The sequence below is a fragment of the Rhopalosiphum maidis genome, chromosome 4, assembly GCF_003676215.2.
Source record: "Rhopalosiphum maidis isolate BTI-1 chromosome 4, ASM367621v3, whole genome shotgun sequence".
Taxonomy (NCBI): domain Eukaryota; kingdom Metazoa; phylum Arthropoda; class Insecta; order Hemiptera; family Aphididae; genus Rhopalosiphum; species Rhopalosiphum maidis.
Genome location: NC_040880.1, coordinates 51,491,458 through 51,511,239, shown reverse-complemented (window position 1 = coordinate 51,511,239; position 19,782 = coordinate 51,491,458). Strand labels below are relative to the sequence as shown.

Sequence of the window (19,782 nt, the reverse complement as noted above, 5' to 3'; positions counted from 1 at the left end):
CGGCGTTGTTTATATAACAATTCATTTATTATGGCGTACTTTGCAGTTTACAATAAATTATAATCCTATGTTCTTTCGCGTCTATATAAATGTGCATTAGTATTAGTATCTACTACAACAGGTTTTTTTTAAATAATTATCGAACACGACAACAACATATTATTATAATTGACAAAAACGATTTCATTATTGTGGTACTACCGTGTACATACGTACACACGTATTATAGATACCTACACATAAAACGACAAAAGTGCACGAGCGCATTATACAATATGTGGCCGAGATGACAGTCGACGTCTATATTATCCATTCATCGGAAGTCGCATTGTTGTACTCAGACACACTATGACTATACATACTTGTTCAATGCAATCATGTATATATTATGTCCTACCACGCCGCGTGTTCAATTAAGATTTTAATGTAGTATTGTGTATAGCAATAGTCTAACAATAATTATACATCATACTGTACCACAAGTTACTATCTTATTGCCGAATTAAAAATTCTCATTCACGATCCTGTTTCATAAATGGGATGGTGATTACACCAAAACCATATAAATCTCTATTTATGTGTGCTCGTCGTTCATTTATTAAGCTCTACTCATACGGAATGATAGTATTAACTAGATAATATTTATGGTCGTTATAATGCACATTGGAAGAAACGTCAATAATTAAATGTCGTACCCGTAAAACATACAAAGAATATAAGCTTTGTAATATTGTTTTAAAGTCGGAAAAAATTTATAAATATTTAGAATTTTTATTTTTAAGTATTTAGTGTCTAGATAGTGAGTACTTTACTACTTTGATATTTAAAAAAAAATAAGTATCATTATTGACTTAAAATAATGAATAATGGAATACAAACAAGAATCACGAAAAATCTATTTATTTGGGTTTTGTCAAGATAAAGATAAAGGGGATGTTTAATGTACTTATTTTTTTTCTATTGCGGTGGTAATCGAATGGTTTGACCGTAAATATTTATGCGTTGAAAAAAATAAAACCAAAAAAGAAACCGGAAAGCATATAGCCCATCGTTGTATGTGTATATAATAGTATAAGTATACCACCGTCATATATGTGATGAGCAAACGCGTCGAATAGGAACATAATTTTTTCATTTTGAACTAAAAAATAACCTTTACACTTCATTAGCCTCTACTGTTTATGTTAAATGAAGTATGTACAATCGATTTTAAAATGGCGTTTAAGAATATCCTAATAGAAAACAAAATATATCACATTACATTATAATGGTCTTAATAATGTCATATAATATAATTATACATATTATTGTGTATACAAACAGAATAATACAATATAAGTCCTATGTAATTAAACCTATTTATATTATATGTTAGAAGTTTTTTATAAAGTATAAGCTCATATTATTTAAATAATTAATAGTATAATTTACAGGTTTTTAATCAATAATAATTTTTTTTGATTATTCACGCCGACATGTCAGCATTATTATGTGCAAACGATTGAAAATATAATAATTATATACATTTTATAACGATGTATAATATTATTATTATAAAATGTATGAACAATATATTACCATCATTAATCGCAGGCAGATATAAGTTATTATTTACATACATAATCATTGCTATCGTTACTTATCGACCGATAATTATGTATACATTGATAATTAATTACGTCGTATTTCAGATAAACATTTAATTTTTAAGTTCATATTATTGATTTAGTTAGTATTGAACGCTGAAAATCGGTGATAAATCAGATCCGCATATTGTTATTACTTAAAATACCCGAGTACCTATCTAATAAAAACAAGTTTTTCATTGAATGGATTTCTTTGGTTTTTTTTTTTTTTTGTAACATAATTATAGCCTATATGAATCTTTTCCGATATCTATAATACATAATATGCATTATACATATTATATACTCTAGGTTTTCTACTTATACTTTCTAAATAATTACTATGATCTTATTATTATTTGATATATCAAACAATTTTTTTTTGAAGTAGCAAAGTACTAACAGTTCAAGGCATTCTGAGTTGGGCGTAACGAATGTCCATTGGAGAATCGACAAAAATAATAACTAATCAAACTTCTGTGCATTTTAACCTATCTGTTCCTTCCGCTTGTGTCCTTGTCTCGGCGTCTTCTGGCCATTGAATTTATAACAACAAAAGTATGAGTGTTTAATTATTATTTTTATGATTACTTTAAGTTCCCTTCTATTCTTTTTATAATGTGACAGTAATAATATTATTCGACCTATGTCGAACGTAGGCGCCTCGGGTATATAGTGCCTGCACAACAATAAGCTTGGATGTCTGACGTTTTATTGAATTATACTATAAAGTTGATGCCATACAATTTTGAATGAAATAAATTGTATTATTATGACTATTATAATTATTACTAAATAATGTTTTTGAATTTGTTACCGTGACACATTTCTTGTCTACGAGGGCAATTTTTATGAAGTTTCTTCCGTTAATATTTTATATAGTTACAACATAATATTTGTATTTATACACCATCATAGGCATTCAAAATATATTTCATTTCATTGTTTTTTTTATATTATATAAGCAGTGCTGTTTAGTATAAAGATATAACTTGAAATTATACATACGTATATCATATACCAAATTCGATATTTTTTTTATAATACGCACTCGATTTTGGTGTGAGGTGGTGAAGAGGCGAGGAAAAATTAATGTAATATTATATTATTAAAATTTAAAACAATATTAATATAAAATAAACCCATATGGAAAATATTCAAAGTAAATAAATTATTTGTACATAATTTTTTTTTTACGAAATTCAATATTGAGATGAAATAATATATTTACGCGTTGGACACAATTACCAAAATAATTTTTTTTTTCAATAATATTTACAACGTACACCTGCATTTAGATAGCACAAATACACAAGAATCAAATTAAATGTTTACCTACTTAATATAATATATATCTATTTGAAATATATTGATTTATTAGTATTATATGAGATGGTCCTCTAGTGATAGAATCAAATGTGTTTGTAACTATATATAGATTATAGGTACTGTATTGTATCTTGTATGCAGGTACTTTAAACTAAAGCTAACGATATTTCCAACGGCCGAATATAATTTAATAAAGATATTTGACGGATTTTCATTTTATATTAATCATGTCATAAATATTATACACTATATATACTTTATATATTATGTATATTGTATATATTACTAATTGATAAGCAGTTCAAGAGTGAAGATAAATAACAAATTAAATATAAACAATATATGATATATAAAATATATTATTATTGTTCTATATCATTCATGAGTAGATGTATGTATTTTAAAACCACTATTTTAGGTTATTTAAACATGTTACTATAAGTTCAGCAGCAGGATTCAGGCGTTTTAGCCAGTAATGAATAACAATTTATGATAATATGTGACGATGTAGGATAATAATTTGAGAGCATCGATATTAATTTCAAACATATCAAATTTAATGTTAATTAAATCCAACACGATCAACCAAAGAATCATCTCATCAGTATAATATATCGGTATTTTAACTTACAAGGAATTAAAGTCACACCACTGAACTGTAATATATTAGGTATTATCTATTTTTTTTACAGATATAACAGAATGTTTATTTTTCTCTCTTTCATAACAATATATACCTACATAATTATTTTTTTTTATAAATATAAGTAAGTACCTATTGATGGATTCGAAGTTTAAAATTATATCACACATTTAATTAATATTATTTTATCATTAATTTGTTTTATATGGCTATTATTTTATAATTACGTAAGTATATATTGTATACATCATTTTTTATTATAGTTTTTATTTTACTATTAAAAAATTTTAAAAGGTGGAAGGTTTGTGATATATTATTTAAAAATTTAATAAATAATATAAATTTTAATATAATATAATATTATGTATACATTATACATATTACATACTGCATGTAATATAATCCGTTTCTAAATGGAAAACCCGTTAGATCATAATATGCAGTGTGGTCACTATGGATCATGGTACTAATAAAAAATGCACTATAATACTCTTGTTTTCTCATTTTTATAACTTGTTACGGCTTTTTTAATGGTACATGCTATTATTAGACTACGACACTGAATATACATATAACAGTGCGCGGCCTTTATTATAAAACATTATAAAAATATGACGAAACTTAAATAAAAAAATACCAATAGGATTGTTATTATATTTGAATATAGCATTTTAAAATTTCATAACAAAAAATGATTAACCTAAAGTCCTAAAATAACCTATTGGCTAATTATTAGCTACAAATAACGATTATAATTATTGTTACGTATATTGTATCGCTTTCATAGCGAGTCATAATTATATATGCTATATATGCATATAAAAATAAGAGTATTGGAAATGTATATATTATATACTCATATTCCCTATGTATAATGTATATACTGGTAATATTCATGGTATGATCTCATGTAGAGTAATAAGCACTAATGCACGTAAAATACGTTCAATGTTTGGAAATTCATGATTGTCTGAACTCAAAACGCATGTAAAATAGCCAAAAAAAAGACAAATTGTTTCTTTTTTATTATTATTTACCAAAAACGTGACTTGAAAACCTGTGCAAAATGTACATTGTGTGAGGTCTCTCAGATCATTCCTAATTCATATTATATTTCTATTTTCTAACTCTGTTATTCCTACAGTCACTTCGTTTGTACGTGTTTTATTCATAGACTTACGCAGGATGATAATTTAATCGTAACTCGTAAGATACTTTTTTTCTTAACCAATTTTTGTAAATTTAAGTTAATTATATGAAAATTTTCTGAAGCAAAAGATTAAAATTAAAACTAACAGTTTTCGCTCAAAATAAAATTATAATCAGTATACCTATAATAATAATAAAATAAGAAGTACATACGCACATATCTATATATAGTGTTAAGTATACAAGTAATTCAATATTTAAAGAAATATGGACCTAAAAAATAACGTTATTTTCATTGTTTAATAACTTATTATTATAATAAACACTATAGTCTATAATATTACTTAACTAACAGCTAACACTACAATTATTTTTTCTAAAGTTTCCGCCCAATCACCCTGTTTTGTATATTTTGAAAAAGGCAATTTTACAGGTATAGTATCATTCACATACTTCGGTATGGCATCACCTTACAATTGAATAGATATTAAAATAAAAAACAAAAAAATAAAAATAACAAAAAATAAACATTATAAACCTGGTCAGAAATATCAATCAATACATAATTGTCACCGGTGAGTCATGCAGATCAGACGAATTGTGTGACTACAATACAATACATACCTCCCACATTATACACTACGATGAATATCATGGTAAAACATACTAGTACAATATTATTAATATTATACCGGCGAGTCACTACCGTTGTGAATAATCAATTAGTCAAAAGACGTGTGTACAACAGGTGTGCCGTAAAAACTGCAGGAGTCGAAAATATTAGCGGTCGACTTGTATAGTGGTATATATATATATATATATATATAAAATAAAATGTGTGTGTAGCTAAATGTAGCGGTGACACGAGTACGGCTGTAAATAAAGGTACACAATAATAATAAAAGCATCCTTCATTATTACAATATAATATCATATACATTATATGATCCCTGACGGCTGTTGACTTCCACCTATACAGGATCGTAATTTTATCACCCATACATTATAGTATTATATACTATATAACATAACAATACGGTTATACGTTTTACATTCGAAATGGTTGTCCGACGGTAGGTAAGCAATATATTATTACGATTATGTTTTGATTTACATGCATATATTTAATTAATAAAATATAAATATTCCATGAACATTTTTTAATACGTGTAACAATAAAAGTGACATATGGTGCTTATTATAATAAGCATACATTAAAATTTAAAGATATAAAATTATTAAATAGTATACCAAATAGATTTAAATAATTGACACACATTATTACATTACATAGTTATTAAATATTCTGAACAAAAATATCGATTATCAATACTGTTTATATTTATAGTGTATATATACTGAAACTTTCATTCTATAAATTAACTAAGACAAAAATTCTTACTATAGATAAATTAGTTAAATGGAAGTACTTATTCAAAATTTGTTCTAATTTGTAATGGTTCTCAAAAATATTTCATTGAACGGACAATAGAAGTTTTACTATACCTACAAAAATTAAGAACATTATAATTATCTATTGAACTTTATGAACTGTATTGCTAAGATTTATATGCATTGGTATGTTTATTTACAACTTCTAATAACTGTTTTTGTTTGTAATATCCATAAATCATGTTGTATTAAAATAAACGGTGGTTATTTTATTTGTCATATATTCTTGTACAGTTATATAACTGAAATAGAGATTCGATTTAATATTCAAGATAATTCTATAACTTAATTAGCTACAATATAATTAGTAGATGTTTTGACATAGTCTTCGTGTATAATTGTGAAAAGTGTGTTATTGAGTATTGTTGGTGAATAAAATTCATTTTAACTTTTGTTATTCAAGATTACAAAAATATAAAGTACCAGTGAACAACTTCTCTAATTTTCTAATACAGTTATACACTTTTTAAGACCAGTGGAAAAACACTATTTTTTAGTATTTTTGACGAAGCAATTGTGAAAAAGTGTTATATTTTTCCTCTTTTTTATTTGCATATTTTACCAATTTTTAATTTTATTGCATATAAATTCTAAGCTATTTAAGTAGCACTATTATAGTAGTTCAACAACTAAACAACGTTGTTTGAACTACTTAACTACCTATAAAATGTGTTGTGAGTTAGAACATTAAATTGTATGTAAAATATTGGCCATTGACATTTGGTGTATTACCATTATGAGTTGTGACTTTCAAAGTAATTATAAATCATTAAGTCCAAAAAATGATTTTAAAAGTATATTGGTTGATATTTTTAAATCTGATTAATGCTTCATTATTACGTGATAAAAACTAATAATAATGTTAAAATATTATTAAAATAGTATTGTATAGAAGCAAATATCTACTTAGGATCACTAATTCCCTATCATAGAAAGTGAATCGTCACACACATTCATCAAGAGTTTGATTGAGGACAACTTCTACTTTTTTGCTGGTGCTAGGACGTCTTTGTTACAATACCTTCCATTTAAAATTTGATTTTTCGGAAAAAAATATTTGGTTAAAAATACGAAAATTGTGGTTAAAAATTATTAGAAATCAGTTACACTTACAAAGAGGTGATATTGATTTACAATAAAATGTTTATTTACGAGTACCAGAATAACTTACCAGACATGACATGATATGTCTTATATTATGTTTCATTATAATACTAATATTATTAAAAATTAGTGCATAATTAATGTTCAAATTTAATACTCTTTGTAAATTAATTAATGGATTATAATTCATTGTATTTTAATAGAAGTATTAAGTTATTTAAAAATATATTGTACGATAATTCACTAGTTAATGGAATATGAATGCTAAACGAGATAACCTATAATGCATTTGAATGTTTACATGTAGATATATAGTTTCAATATATAAAATTATAATATTTTAATTAACTAATTAGCTATTAATGTTAACACTTTATAATAAAAAAAAATAATTAAATACTTATAATTCCTACTAATTATAAATAATGGTTTATTTGGTTTACATATATATTATAATAATAAACCAATTAATGAAAACATAATACATTTCTACCATATATAATTTTATTATAGGTAGTACTCCTAGTAGGTACCTATAATAAATAATAATCATTAATTATATCGTTTAATAACTTCAAACAAAATAAGTAGGTATTAAACTATTGATATTATTATGACAAAATAGATTCATATAATCAAGTTAAATATAGATGACACTTAGATTTAGTCACAATAGAAAAATGCTTATTCTCCAGCACATTATATATATATATTAAGACAAAATAAATAAATAATTTTGTACAATATACATCATACATATTTTAAAGTTTTAACTTAGTTTGTGACCAGGAATTTTGTTTTCTTTGTATGTATCTACCTGTATGTATTAATTATTTTCAGATGTAAATACATTTATTTGTAATACCTAAAAATATTGCAAGGTCTACAACTATGTATTATATGTATAGATAGGTTACCAATAAATCATTATATATTTTATATAAATATATTAGATAGTAAGTTATGCTCTCACTATGATAAGTCACGAAGTCAAGATCTCTGTTGTAATGTGTAATATATATAGGTATAGGCCACCAAAATGGAATATTATTATTATGATCGTTATTAGTCTTATATTTTATATTCAGGTTATGAAATGTATATTGTATACATTTAGGTATTCATATAGCAATAATTATTAATATATTTTTTTTCTATTAGTAGGTATTAAAATTAAAAAATATTTTCCCGCTTCCGTCATATCGCGGTTATTGCAAGCGGTAATATTGTGGGCGTCGAGTGAAATATCTATTAAATCATCACTGTCGACGTCGCACAACTGATGTGAGGAGATATTATAATATATATATATATATATATATATATATGTATGTATATTAGGTGATATATATATATAATATTATAATAATATGATAATATTTGTCCGAGAAAATGGGCAACGCATCAATGTTTAAACTATACCCAACATAATATTATATATTATTTTTAATGACGTAAATGCACCTAATTCCGTATGCATATGTGAATGTGTATATGTGTGTGGTGTACGCGTGTCTACGAAAAATAAAAATAAATAAAATCGGCGAGGAAATTACAATGCGGCGCGTTGACGACGAAGATAAGCGCGCACGTTCACACGGCGAGGAGACGTAGGCGCCACAATAGGCCCATTGTATATATTAGCTCACGGATTCTCGTGTGGACGACGCACCGCGGGCGTGGGCTATTATGCATTTGTGCACACACACAAATACACGTGAGTGTGTTTTTTTACACAACAGACGCTCGTCCTAAATCCATCTGCCGAAGAAAACACCGAATTACACATATACACATACACACACACACTTATATTCATGTGCGCGTACGTATAGAAATATTATTTTAGTTATCGGTTAGATGTGCATATGTTATTTTTTATTATACATATAGTTCGTGCGGAACGAATGAAGTAGGTACCTGGTGAGTGATGACTGATGATGCTGCTGCACTTGGATTCACTAAATCATATTATCGCGCATTATTTGTTACGTCCACGAATATGAAACACATCATATTATCTCCGTCTGTATACGTATTTAGAAGAGAAAAATATTGTTTAAACGACTTTCGTAGAAAAAAAAACGTAAGTGATAGGTCGATCATGACCGTGGTCGTAACTTAATAGCTATTACAAACGGTAACCGCGAAAAAATTCTAAGTAATAGTTCGAGGCCAAAACATATTTTTGATATAAATCTTGTGACACGTGTTGTTTACATGAACATTTAACGATTTATCAGATGAATACGTATCTCGATCCGGTCAAAAATTGCCCATGGAAACTACGATATTATAAGCTAGCAAGTATATCGTACTTTTTTTTCCAAGCTATCTTGCGAAAGGGTTATATTATAGGCCCATACGATATGTGTTGTCTTCAAAACTGCAGTGCACAAAATAATAATGTGGGAGACGACGTCCGGTCGGATCGCGTTCACATTATACAGTGTATTATATTTTAACGCTTAAATAGATGCCTACATAATATTAAATTTTAATTATTGGTTTGGATAAATAAAAAAAAAAATAGCAACAGATGTTGACGTCTCCATTGATGTCTTCAGTGGCTTTCAAGTTAAAAGTTAATTAACATTCGAAAAAAAATATATTCGTTGTTGCGCAAAATACAGGAATATGATGAAATAATATATCTAACTATAAATTAACACGTACAGGGTGTCCCAAAAATAACGTTTTTTTTTTTTTAAATCGGTAACCATATTTTTTTAGCTAATTTAAAAAAGTGTTCTTTTTGGAACACCCTTTATTATTATTTCGTAATTGCTTTTTTTAAAAATCGTACACAAATTTTTATACTGAAAAAAATATTATTTATTTAAATATTACACTATAATTACATGGTAGGTACCTAATCTTAGTACACTGCAGTAAATAAGGCATGACACTATTTGAAAATTAGGATGGTCTAGTTTCATGTATTTCATAAACAGAATAAAAATAAAACACACATTTTACTTAATATTAATAATATTATATAGAAATATGAATTTTTATAATTACTTTATAATTTTTTAAAGTTGTATAAAAAAGTGTATTTACAAAAAAAATATGTACTATTTAAGATTAGCAAACGATAATTAATTATTTGTTTTTAATAATATTTGATTACTCTCTGTTCATAACCATTTTTTGAATACAAAGAGAGAAAGAGAGTTGCTTTTTAATATAAAATAATAATATTCCAATTATAGACATACTGTACTACTATCTTGTATTTTTTTGGCTGGTGTTTTTAATTATTATTTTAGTTTTAATAATTAAATTATTAACCATTAATGAAAGAAATAGTAAATGTCAAATGTAATATTAATTTTCTAACGCGTATATATAATATATATATATATATGCGTGTGTAGTATTTGGTTAATATATAGTTAATTAGTTATATTATATTAAATATTATAATAGATTATAGGATAACTATATTATTTATTGCAAATTAATAGTCTTATTAAGTGGATCGTATGTTTTTAGTCATTTTTTGTAATTTATTTTACTGTAATAGGACTCCCCCTGCATCTATCTAACACGCAATACATCATACATATTTAGTGTTATTGGCTTAAAAATTAATTGCAGCGGCGTGTATTAAATTTATATAAAATTAAAAAAAAACAACAATTTTTAATTAAATTTTCAAAACCAGAAGCCATTTTAATAATAGTATAACAACGAATAATTTTACCATATTATATCACGTTTTACTTGAATATTTTTATTTGTTAAATATAATCTAATTTTTGCTAATTTTTATTTTACTATATTAATATATATAAATATTATATTATATTTATATAATATATATTAATACATTATATATTTTACTGTCCTATTTTTAATTTACTGAACTTTTACAAATAACGCCAAAATATTTATATTTTGCTATTATTTATTTAAGAATATTAAATTCAAGTTTAATGATTAATAGATTGTTGAAACTTTTATATATATTACTATTTATAATAATATTAAAAAACAATTACTGAACACTTTTCAGGACATCCAGAAACACGAACCAGCGAGAACCATGTCACCAATATCAGAAAATAAATGGAAACTTTTAGGTTCTAGGAAGAATGTGGAAGAAACTTTCCGTAGTTCACAGAAGATCAGTTTGTTTCAAGGGCAAGGTATTACACTTATTGTTATTATATTATTTTAATAATGTATGTTGTCGGCTACATAAATGATTCTCGTTTGATAAGAATTATGCCCGTTAAATCAAATGTGGAAAGAACCCAACATTCACAAATCGCATTTATTTACATAACATTAGCATTATTATTCTCAAAACGTGAATACGTGATAATCACCGTTCTGTATGCACGTATACTCTTACAGTTCAGCGTTAAACCGATAATTGCTTATCGTGTATATATTATATATACTCGACAGTGAATTATATTCACATATGTCACTGCAGAGTTTTACAGACACTTTCGCATTCTTGTTGTATATATCTTGAAATATAATTTAGGTATCTAATATTTATATTATTTATACTCACACTCTAAAAACATTTTTTACCATTAAAATCATTCACAATTATATATAATATAATATGGTAACAAAAAAAAAGTATATTTTTTATAAGTTACCATAAACATAAAACTATAATAAGTATAAAATGGTATGTATAAAAAAATATTTCAACTATTTAGAAAATATATATAGCTATTATAGTGCAATTTATATATTAATATACACTTTAACTATCATACATTCACACCTATGACAGTATTATAAGCGGTTTTTACACTTTAAAAGACATTTTACTATAAAAACACATAAAACAATTAAGACCTAACTAATATATTATTAAAATATAAAAAAAAACTAATACACCATCTTCAAGTGATTTACACTAATCACAATAAATATAAAAAATAACTAATACTATTCATTATCGGAGAAAAATTACAATTTCTCAATTATTTTGTCATGATAAACTGTTTTTTTGTCTTAAGCATAATATATTTATAAGTTAAAACCAATACATTTAATAATTATTCTACTCTAAATTGTCTTAATTTTATATGATTTCATACTTTAGACTTATTAATCATAAATTAAATTGATAAATAAAACAATTTTCAGGTGATAACGAAGGAAGTGAAGCTTACAAGCATCAAATAAGAATTTCGAAAGAAGCGTCTTGCAAAGTACCTAGATCTCGAGTGATTAAGGTAACTGACGTATACCCCAGCTCGAATAAGAAATATTTACCTGCGTGTACCATACTTCACGTATGTGCTGAAGATACAGGTTGTTGTAATAGTCCAACTTTGAAGTGCGGTCCGAAGACATCACAACCAATTTATTTGCCCTTCTTAGTTTACGTGAGTAAAAACAATAGTTTTATATAAAAAAAAAAACGAAAAAACTATTTTAAATCCATATATTGTATGAATATGGTTATTTATAATTAATATCATAATTTTCAAAGACAAAATTATGGGTCGTAAATTTACCGTTTTCCTAAGTTTTCAATTTAAATTAGTTAAATCTATCATTTTTTTACAGTACCTATTTTACTATCTATAGTTTTTATTTTTTCACTTAAAATTTTTCTAAAAATAAGTTAAATTGTTATAATATTAATTAATTAAGCTAAAAGTACAATATTAAACAATTGTTGATATTAATAAGACTATATAATATTACAAAAATTAAATTATTAGATAGATCTGCTCAGCTCTATATTTGAAATAGATTGTGACTTGCGTATTTAACCCGTATTTTACAGGTTATTTAGTATAGTCTATTGAATTAAATTAAAAAATAGATTTTTATTCTATCTATCAAATCAAGACATTCTTAAGATTTTTTTTTTCGAACAATAGGCCTGTCGCAATTCATGCTTTTCTATGACTGCTATATTATATTGGATGTGCCATCTAATGAAATTCGATTTCCTATAGATATTAAACAAAATGACTATGTTTTACCTTCTTATTTTGATAACTATATATATTAAATCGTCCTTGAATTTAATTTTGAGTTTGAAAGTCACGTACCAAATACCAATATGTATCGGTGTAGTTATTATTTTAATATCATCCCCACACCACCAAACAGGTTCATAAATGCATCCTATATAATACGTGTACAACTCGATGTATGAACCATGCGAAGAAAATATAGTTTCGACATTGCGTGTCTGTGATTAATAACTTTGGCCTATGACACTTGAGTCCAATTTACTACGACACCTAACGGACATTTAATAATTAATTTATTGACAGTTATATATTATTGACATCTAAAGATGACAATATTAATGGAGCACTACGATTTCACACCGCCTTCGCACAACAAATCAATACAAATCGTTGATACGTATTGTACAAAATAATTCAAGTATCATTAAAATAATATAATTACATATATTACAAATATTATAAGTATTAAAATAGTTTGCACATTCGAATGTTTACAGAGTGTATGTTATAATTATTGAATTATATATTATTTATTACATATATAATGTAATATTATTATATATTATATAATTAATTTATGGAATTGACCTGATAATAATTAAGTAACTCTTAGGATAATTTTTTCATCAAATAATTAAATAATTTAAATGTTTATATTTTACTTAAGCAAAAACATTATTACATTATATTATTATTCAATTTTAAAGTATAAAAATAATAATGAATTAAACTTGAACTATATAACTACAAATACATGTACGAGTATAAATATTAGGTTAACATAATAAATAATAACATTGTAAATAGTACGTATATTATATAATAACTATAGAAATTTAATAAATATAACGATACGTTATATCGGTATACCTATATTCTATTGTTATCATACCTCTTTTAAAGTAATTAATTGTTAATACGTTATTGTTATTATGAAAAATAAAACATGGTACAAGTTACTATAGGTATTATTACTTGGTTTTTAAATCTGCATTCTTAAAATTCATTTTAATATAATGCACCTATTGTAATATTCAGTAAGTCCGACACATTCAATTGCGAAGATCGTACAACCATTAAGTAATATTTTTATTTATCCAAATGTATCATCTATTCTATTTTTTTTTTATAATTTAATACAATAGACTTACATTTTAGACTTATTTAAGACATTTTAGATTTTGAAAGAAGTGATGGATGAAAGAATTGCTCTTACAATGAAGTGTGTTTTTTTTTATGTCTATCATCATCTTTCGAGACAGTAAAAATGATTCGATTTTCAACTTCGAGGGTTATTGATAGTAAATTGGATCTAGTTGATAATTTGAGAAATGAAAAATGAAAAATTCTAAGTACTTTTCAAAATAATCAGATAAATAAAAACAAAATTAGAGAAAAAATGAATTTTTGATTTTTTTTTTTTTTTTTTAGTATAGTTCAATAACGAATAAAACTTGAAATTTTCAAAAATAGTTTAAATTGTCATTTTCTAAATATTTTGACTGTAGTTTTTGAACTATTTATAGACAATTGAAAATAGATTTATTTTTTTAGTACCAATAAAACTAATAAAACGATTGTGTTAGTGTAGAAAGTTTTAGAACAAGTTTTATATCAGTTTTATTATGTTGATATAGGTAGTACTCATAGGTATCGTTCTTCAACAAGATTAATCCATTAACCCACTTGCCAACATTTTTAATAATTATTAATTTATTTATTTGTAAATTTTATTGTTGCATCAAAAAAATATTGTTTAATTTAATTTATTCCTTTAGGACTCTTTTTTTTTTAAGAAAAATTCAAATTAAACTAGATTAAAATTGTCTTGGACATTTAAATTGAAGTTATATTCATAAATCACAATATGGTAAACTACTAACTATGAACTACCACATTCGTGATGATTATGTTGTTAAGTAACTTGATGCTAAAATATACTTTTTAGTCAGATAAATCAATATTATTTGGAAGTTGTATAGTTTTATATACACGATATATGTATACATTTACACACAATTACAATAATTTACATACTATAATTGCTAATTTTTCACAGACTTCTTGTGTTTCTACGTTCAATAAAATAATTTGAAATAAAAATATAAAATATGTATTAATACTTTTTACTTTGAATACATTGTTTATGGTTTTTTTTAATAAATAAAAAAAATATATAAACAAAAAATACTTAAACGCCATTACCGCTACATTAATTTTATTTTAAACTTTTACTATTTTATTTTATCTTTTTATTATAATATTTTATATGTAACCATTAAAATAATAAGAATTACTATAATAACTAATAAGCAACAGATATGAACTTTGATAATTTTTAAAAATTTTATAGAATTTGTATTTTTTTATGCCTTTATAATATTTTGAAATATCACAAGAAAGCAATCTGTTAAAACGAATATGGACAATTAACGTAGGTAACTATCTACGATTATTTTGTATAAATATAAAGGTAGGCCTATTGTCGACATAAATGCGTGTGAAGCAATTAGCCGTAGGTAATAAACCATTTAACCACGTGTTCGCCTACAACTCAAGTCCAAAATTAGGCACAACTTTCTACATTTACTTTTTGCGATTTTTTTAGATTGATGTGTATAATCCCTATCTATCATATCCGTTTGGATATATAGGTATATAATACGCCTATATATATATACCTAAATGGGCTGGATCGTCACGAATAGAACGACAGAGGCCTACCACTGCCATTTAACTATTACTACCTATATTATGCAAAGTCGATTTATTCTTGCCGCTATGAAATATTGCCTGCCTGTTTACAAAACGAGTCATTATAGATCTCGTAATCATCGAGTAGTGAAATAAAACAACATATATGCCTATTGTCTTTTGGCTATCCGATCCGGGTTTTGTTGGTTTTTTCGTATACAAAATTTATTTTATATAATACGTTTTATTATTATTATAGGCACATACAGGATATTATAATTTCCCATTAATAATAACGGTCCTCGGGACATTATATTGTTTTATAAACAAACAGTTGTTGAGAGGAAGGGAAAAAAAGGACTAACACGCCTACTGTGTGGCGGGACCCGGGGCTACAAACAAGATGATTAAGTTATGTCTTAATTTGTCAGAACTAAATGGGATGAATAAAATTACCATTTTTTTTCGCATAAACCTATGTTATATATACTCGGGAACAATACGGTGTAATAAATTACTTCGAGTTACTGCACTTACCATATGTCTTCAATCGAATTTTTGGTCATCCTCATATTATATATGGTCGTTCCATTCCATTACATAATTGTTATACACTGTCATAAAAAGCACAAGGATTAAACTGTCCAACAGAGAAATAAATAAAATTAATTTAATTTATAAAATGCCATTTTTTCAAAAACAATTATAATAGTAATATCAACAATTTAATTTATTTTTCTAATTGATTTATTTATTTTAATACAATTAATTTTTATAAAAAAAAATACATATATAATTATAAATATATACATAAAAATTCTTATACACTCGTTGATTATACTCATTCAACATAATATAATATGTATAATTGGGGTTTAAAAGTATGAAAATAAAAATATATTATTAAATATTACTTTTTAATACATTTAAAATTTGTTGGATTTTAAAATATCATTAAATTTAGATTGAATATTATTTTGATACTATTTTTTTTTCATTAGCTTCTAGTTAATGACTTTACTTTTTTAATATACATTAATTTTTAGAACAGTAGTATATTTCAGAATAAAATACAACTTCTAATTCTAAATACTCAACGGCAAATATAGGTACCTACCTACCATACTTTTTAAAAATATTTATTTTTTCATTTATTTTTTTATTCATCTTTTAAAGTTACATCACGAACTCCGTGATTATAAGGTGTTAACACTATATATGCATTAAGCATACTTGAAAGTAACAAAGACTGACAGTATTATTGGTACCCCAATGGAAACCTCGAGGCGATTTCAGCAGCATCCTATAATGATAATATAATTATAATGTAAACACAAACTATACCAGGTAGTCTATAAAGATTTCAACATTAACAAGACAAAAACAAAATCCAATATTTACCGAATATTATTTCTCAGCATTCATATTTATATATATATATATTAAAATATAATATTATTTACACCCAGGATACCTTATAAACAACGGTATGATTAAATATCGTAAACGTAAACGGTTAGCGCACGAATACAGATTAGGTTAGAGAATCAGAATCATATTATAGTGAAGTAATAAATAAAAATATCTTAATGTAATATATAAATACATGTAGCGTCGATTGATATATGTTTAATTTTAACGAGGTATACATTAATATAAATCCATAGCCCTGATAGTATACAAACACTAAAAACAAAAATAAGAAATATTGACTGACAATTTTACGATGAGTTTTTTTAAATATATCATATATATAAGTTTATAAATATTTTATAATTGAAGACTTCAACAGTTTAATTATGTTCGAAACTTAAAACATATTTTAGTATTTTAATGTTTAATTATACTCTTAATCAAATACTGAAATATCTTTATATTATCGAAAATTTAAGTTATCAAGGTAATACCAGTGCATAATAAAAATAACGAAAAAAATATTAAATTGTCGAGAATTTTTTATTATCATGAAACTATACTATAGTAGGTACCTACTTATAATCTTTAAGTATTACTTATTAATTATTAGTAATACGCATCTATTACATCATATACTGTGTATTACACATAATAATATAATACAGTATAATAAAAAGTATCCTTAACTTGTGTTGCTATATTGGCCATGTGCGATGTATCTATGTCATATACAGCATACAACTAAAATAGGTACCTTTAAATTTTGTTACGTAATATATAGGAAGTAGGTATACAAATAAATAGATGACTATTTAAGCAACGAATAATTCAAGGTAATTAGGAAATATCAATACATGTAAATTCTATATATTTTAGTATTTTAAACATTTTCTAAACCAAAAAATGAATAATAATTATATCATAATATAATATAGCCATATATGCGGCAATGCGGCATTATAATGGTTTATAGTATGTTCATTATTATAAATTGATGTCGTGTTTAATGCATGTAAATATATATGTTTTTTACTATTGGGGAATCCGGGAATAGTATATATACATACTTAACTATAATAATAAGTATTGGGTACTTAATAATAATGAGTTGACTTCGTGAAAACGTATCGTGATTAGGTTTACCTATATATTAAATACTATAAATTTAAATAGCGTGTACCAAGAGTTGAACATCATCATTCATACATAATATTTTTAAAATGTAAAGTTTTTATATCGTGTAGATCACATTATATAATCTACAATATTATAGGTAATAATTTTGTAAATTATAATACATAAATAATAATAATAGTAATAATACATCAAATGGGCGGTTTTAAACATTTTAAAATGTTTGTTCACTGCAGTATTTACTCTTCGACCACGTTTCAAATTTCATTTACAGCCAGGGCATTATACATATTAGATCGCCCTCTCACGTCGTTTTGAATTGCAAAATCTAACAAAAATCATTGAGGAGTCTGAAATCCCGAAGGTCGCAGGGCGGGGATGATCGACAATAAAACGAGACAGATGCGTGCTTGCACGACGCGACGTGTGTGTGTAAATTTATATGTATGTGTTTAGGTAACTAGGATCACGTTGACGACGACGACGACGACAGAATTACTAGTCCAGATGATCATATAATAATAATATAAATGTATTTATCGGATGAATCCCCTCAATCCTTATAAATTATAATATATATTTTAATGGGTTTGAGGGTCCTTTTGTGAGTGTCGGTGACATTATAATATAATATTACAATATTATATAATATGTGCTGTATTATATTATGTATTGAATCGTGTTCGTTCGATACTTCAATTGTTAATCGCACGCAGCGTAAATGTCGATTGTGGTATGATAGTGGGGTAGGGGTAACGACCCAGAAATGGGATGAAAATAGAAACGTCACTTGCGTACCGAGGTATTGTGTTGAAAAAAAAATTAAAATCGGCACGTGATCGTTACAATCGTTGGACTTTCCGCGTTATTCTGGAGTCCCCTAAGTAAAAGAACGATATAACTCTGTGTGGCCGTACGTGCATGTATGTACAGAATGGCGAGTATCTTAACTAAATATAGGTACGCGATCTAATAAATCTATCGTTATGTCACATATAGATGATACTCGCAATTTGCATAGTCACATATGTGTCTAGGGCCTAGACTCCAGGCGATATTATTTATTATGTTATCTGCTCTTCTTGTCTTAACGAAGACTTTATGTTGAATGACATCGCATATTATATAATAATGAACAATATAACATATTTTACGTATTTCACGTGGCGTTTTTGGCCAATGGCCAATTATACATAATATACATCCAGTGCAGTGACGTGGTGATGGGGTTTTTCAGGGGCATCGGCCCCTATTGAATATTATATTAGTG

The 19,782-nt window shown here is 25.5% G+C and overlaps 1 protein-coding gene across 1 annotated transcript in view; it reads left to right on the top strand.

Annotated features, from left to right (window-relative positions):
• Positions 1-19,782, top strand: part of LOC113556991 — a 39,605-nt gene that overhangs the window by 17,500 nt on the left and 2,323 nt on the right. The window contains exons 2-3 of the mRNA XM_026962250.1: positions 11,324-11,456; positions 12,424-12,665. Coding sequence (XP_026818051.1) covers positions 11,324-11,456; positions 12,424-12,665 — 375 coding nt within the window. The remainder of the gene's footprint in view (positions 1-11,323; positions 11,457-12,423; positions 12,666-19,782) is intronic.